The sequence below is a fragment of the Callionymus lyra genome, chromosome 10, assembly GCF_982586985.1.
Source record: "Callionymus lyra chromosome 10, fCalLyr1.hap1.1, whole genome shotgun sequence".
Lineage (NCBI taxonomy): Eukaryota > Metazoa > Chordata > Actinopteri > Syngnathiformes > Callionymidae > Callionymus > Callionymus lyra.
Window position 1 is genome coordinate 332,501 of NC_141827.1, and position 5,000 is coordinate 337,500.

At 35.8% G+C, this 5,000-nt stretch overlaps 1 protein-coding gene across 2 annotated transcripts in view; it reads right to left on the reverse strand.

Annotated features, from left to right (window-relative positions):
• Nucleotides 1–5,000, reverse strand: part of chl1b (cell adhesion molecule L1-like b) — a 65,884-nt gene that overhangs the window by 21,690 nt on the left and 39,194 nt on the right. For both annotated transcript variants that reach the window (XM_087801552.1, XM_087801550.1), the window contains exons 10-14: nucleotides 4,956–5,000; nucleotides 2,931–3,071; nucleotides 2,567–2,678; nucleotides 449–615; nucleotides 221–386 (exon numbers count right to left, since the gene is read on the reverse strand). The exon at nucleotides 4,956–5,000 is cut by the window's right edge and continues 87 nt beyond it. In XM_087801552.1, the coding sequence (XP_087657678.1) occupies nucleotides 221–386; nucleotides 449–615; nucleotides 2,567–2,678; nucleotides 2,931–3,071; nucleotides 4,956–5,000 (631 nt within the window). The remainder of the gene's footprint in view (nucleotides 1–220; nucleotides 387–448; nucleotides 616–2,566; nucleotides 2,679–2,930; nucleotides 3,072–4,955) is intronic.

Consider the following 5,000-nt stretch of genomic DNA (forward strand, 5'->3'; position numbering starts at 1 on the left):
CAGACGAAGTATTGAAGGATCTGTCGACAGACGAAGTATTGAAGTATCTGTCGACAGACGAAGTATTGAAGTATCTGTCCACAGACGAAGTATTGAAGTATCTGTCGACAGACGAAGTATTGAAGTATCTGTCGACAGACGAAGTATTGAAGTATCTGTCGACAGACGAAGTATTGACGGAGAAGACTCTCTTTGACTCGTGAGATGGAAGGAGTCGTACCTCGGCTCGTGGGTGTCGTTGATGGAGATCTCGAGTCCGTCTCGTTCCCACAGGAGCTGAAAGTCACGACTGAAGGACGCGTCATACTGGGCTCGGCACGAGAGCTGAGCCGTGGTACCTATCAAGACCTGCAGGTCCTCGGGGGGCAGCGTGATCCTCGTGGGTTCTTTCAACACAAGCGTATCGTTACATTCAAGGACCTTCAAACGTTCGTGACGACGATCGTACCTTTCACGGCGAGGACGGCGTCGATGGCCGACGTGCCTTCGGTGTTTCTGGCGAAACACGTGAACTGTCCTGCGTCGTCTTTGGTGACGCCGTCGATCTCCAGCGAACCGTTGTCATGAACCGAGAACCTCGCGCCTCGCAGAGACTCCGAAGACTCGTCTTTACTCCTGAAACATTGGAAACGTTAAAGACCCTCTTCGTGCTTCTACAACAGTGTTTCTGTCGCCCCCTAGTGACGGAATACATTAAACAACAAGTTGAAATTCATTTGTTTGTCTTTTATGTTCCTGATCACTTTAAAAACACACTCAGTTCTAACGAAGGTACTTAACTTAAGAATTCTACTACATGAGTCACAAAACATTAAATCACATTTTAACATTAATAATAATAATAAAATAACATTATATCTCATTTTAACATTAATAACAATAAATTAACATTAATAATAAATAACATTATATCTCATTTTAACATTAATAATAATTCATTAACATTATAACATTAATAATAAAATAACATTATATCTCATTTTAACATTAATATTAATAATAAAATAACATTATATCTCATTTTAACATTAATAACAATAAAATAACATTATATCTCATTTTAACATTTATAACAATACATTAACATTAATAATAAAATAACATTATATCTCATGTTAACATTAATAACAATACAATAACATTATATCTCATTTTAACATTAATAATAATACATTAACATTATAACATTAATAATAAAATAATATTATAACATTAATAATAAAAGAACATTATAACACTTATAATAAAATAACATTATATCTCATTTTAACATGAATTATAAAATAACATTTTAACATGAATAATAAAATAACATTAAATCTCATGTTATCGTAGAGATGAAGAAAAAGAGTCACTTTGAAGTGAAACTCACGAGAGTCGATGTAAATATATTTGATTGTCATCAAGAGTTTAACACAAAATCAACATCACAGACTCACAAACGTATCATTAAACACACGTGTGTGTTTCACTTTTTTAACTCTTGCTCTTCATGAAGGTTCAAAGTTTAAATGTTTTTAAAAAACAGAAACGTTCACAACACGAGTCACATTCGTTCAGAGGATGATGTTCGCAGATGAATCTAACGCTTGGATGTTCCAGACATGAATCTAACGCTTGGATGTTCCAGACATGAATCTAACGCTTGGATGTTCCAGACATGAATCTAACGCTTGGATGTTCCAGACATGAATCTAACGCTTGGATGTTCCAGACATGAATCTAACGCTTGGATGTTCCAGACATGAATCTAACGGTTGGATGTTCCAGACATGAATCTAACGCTTGGATGTTCCAGACATGAATCTAACGCTTGGATGTTCCAGACATGAATCTAACGCTTGGATGTTCCAGACATGAATCTAACGCTTGGATGTTCCAGACATGAATCTAACGGTTGGATGTTCCAGACATGAATCTAACGGTTGGATGTTCCAGACATGAATCTAACGCTTGGATGTTCCAGACATGAATCTAACGCTTGGATGTTCCAGACATGAATCTAACGCTTGGATGTTCCAGACATGAATCTAACGCTTGGATGTTCTAGACATGAATCTAACGCTTGGATGTTCCAGAAATGAATCTAACGCTTGGATGTTCCAGAAATGAATCTAACGCTTGGATGTTCCAGAAATGAATCTAACGCTTGGATGTTCCAGACATGAATCTAACGGTTGGATGTTCCAGACATGAATCTAACGCTTGGATGTTCCAGACATGAATCTAACGCTTGGATGTTCCAGACATGAATCTAACGCTTGGATGTTCCAGACATGAATCTAACGGTTGGATGTTCCAGACATGAATCTAACGCTTGGATGTTCCAGAATCTCTGCGAAAACACAAACGTTTGCTCAAAAGTACGTCGTTCTCGTGTAGTTTGTACTTCATCTCCGACGTGGACGTGTCTGTTATCTGCTCCGGTCTGAAGAGATTTATGTTGACGTTCTTCTGGTTCCTGCTGAGATGGACTTCTGTGTTTGTGGCTAAACTGAACCTTCTTAACGCGTGGCTTGTGATCTACTGCCCCCTGCTGGCGAGGAGAGGAAGAGGAAGGACCCACCAGGTGACGAGCGACGGTGGCGAGCTGAAGACCCGACAGTGCATCATCGTCCGCCGTCCCTCGGCTGCTGCGTATTCTTCGCCCTCTTTGGTCAGAATCATGGGAGCGAGATCTGAACACAACATCCTTTCATTTATATTCTCAACACGTGTTTGTCGTCAAACTAACGCTGTGGAAATATTCAAATCATGGACGTCGTCACTTCCTGCGGAACATGACGCGAGGAACACAGGAATAATGAGTCAGTCCGAGCTCCATGAACACAACACACAACACTTGTTGTCACTACAAACACGAAGAGTCGTCGTGTGAAACGACTCTTGTGACTCAGGTGAACCTACTCTTGTGACTCAGGTGAACCTACTCATGATCATGACGTTGGCGTTGACCAGGATGGTTCCGTGTCTGTTGGACGCCTCGCACTGGAAGACGGCGCCGTCCGACTGTTGTGCGTTGTGTAGGATGATGGTGTCGTCGAACGTCTTCATGTTGGTCCTCGTGACGTCTGCGAGAGGATCGTCATTCAATTAAAGCAGCAATTAGTGCCTTCAAATCACTGTTTCTGGCTCCCCCGGTGTCAGATCTGTGTAACTGCACCTCACATGGACACATGTGGACAACTGTTCAAATAAATAAAACCATTGAATATTTTTAATAAATAAATCTAATCAAATACAAATAGTGCTGCTCAAAGTTCAAAATAATATATAATATATAATATATAATATATAATATATAATATATTATATATAATATATAATATATTATATAATATATATTATATATAATATATTATATAATAAAGACGTTAATATTTCTGAAGACAGAGGTGGAGGCCCCGGGTCAGATCCAGGACATGTTTAACCAAACTAAACATTTAAGGTTGATCGACCACAAGTAAAAACTTAACTAATAAAACTTCAATGATACAAATAAAAAGATATATTTACTCAATTAAACGTAATTGATAAACTTGACATGAAAGACAGACATTAGTGACTGAAAAGGGTTTTTAAAGCTAAAAACTCTTGTGAATGAATAAAAGTAAATAATGAACGAACTCAACGAATCTAAACGTCAAAGTCTCTCTAAGTTACTTTGAAACTTTCAATATCACAGTTTTCAACGACAAATATATAATTGTTGACGTCGTGTCATTGCTGAGTTCAAACTCTTGCATCTTCTAAATACAATTATTATTATTATTATTATAATTATTATTATTATTATTATTATTATTATTTCAACACCATGCTGCTGTAAAATAAACCATTCAAAGCGTCAGAGAAACAAACGACTGGTTTTCTTTCCTCCTGGAACCAAGAGAAGGATGATTGTGAAAAGAGTCAGAAATAAACGACAGACTCAGACATTTAAAAGCATCAGTTCTGGACGAGATGACATCACGCAGGTCAAGGTCATGACCCTGAACTCGTCATCATGATTGACAGACGGAACATCATCAGTGAACTCAGTGTCGACTCACTTGAAGGAACATTCTAAAGAAAGATGACTGGTTTGACTCATGAACACAGAATAATAAGAAACATCAATTTCCTCGACGATCTTTAGACCTTAAACGCCTCATCAGTGTCGACGTTGATGAGAACATTTGTTCCTGTCGTTGTAAGTAAGTTGTATTTATAAAGTGTTGTTTTTCTCTTGCCAACGAAGGTTATGATGAAATGTTTTCATGAAACTAAACAAGTCTCAACGTAAGAGAGAAAAACTATGATAATGACATAATTTAGTCGTGTTTAAAATACTTGTATTAGACTGTGATGCGTTCAATAGCGTAGGAACATCTATTTGAAAATAAGGGACAAACAAAACAAAAGAAAAATTTTACTGAACGAAAATCAGTCAAAGTAAAGAAAAGAAACAACTTAAAAAGTGTGTTTTCGGTGCAAATTTAACAGTTTTCTTAAAGAAACAATAATAGAAAATTAATTTTTCTGTGAAAAGATAAACTGAGTTAAAATCCAAAGTAAAATCGAGCAAAAAGTCTGAGACTCTTTACAGTTTAAGGATTTTGAGGATTTTGTTTTGTTTGTTTCTGTGAACAATAATAATAATAATAATAATAATAATAATAATAATAATAACAATAATAATAATAATAATAACAATAACAATAATAATAATAACAATAATAATAATAATAATGATAATAATAACAACAACAACAACAACAACAACAACAACAACAACAACAATAATAATAATAATAACAATAATAATGATAATAATAACAATAACAATAATAATAATAACAATAATAATAATAATAATTATAATAATAATAACAACAACAACAACAACAACAACAACAACAACAACAACAACAACAACAATAATAATAATCAAAATAACAAGAGGTCAAACTGACCCTGCAGAGGAACCCCGTTGACCCTCCAGGAGATCCTGGGTTTAG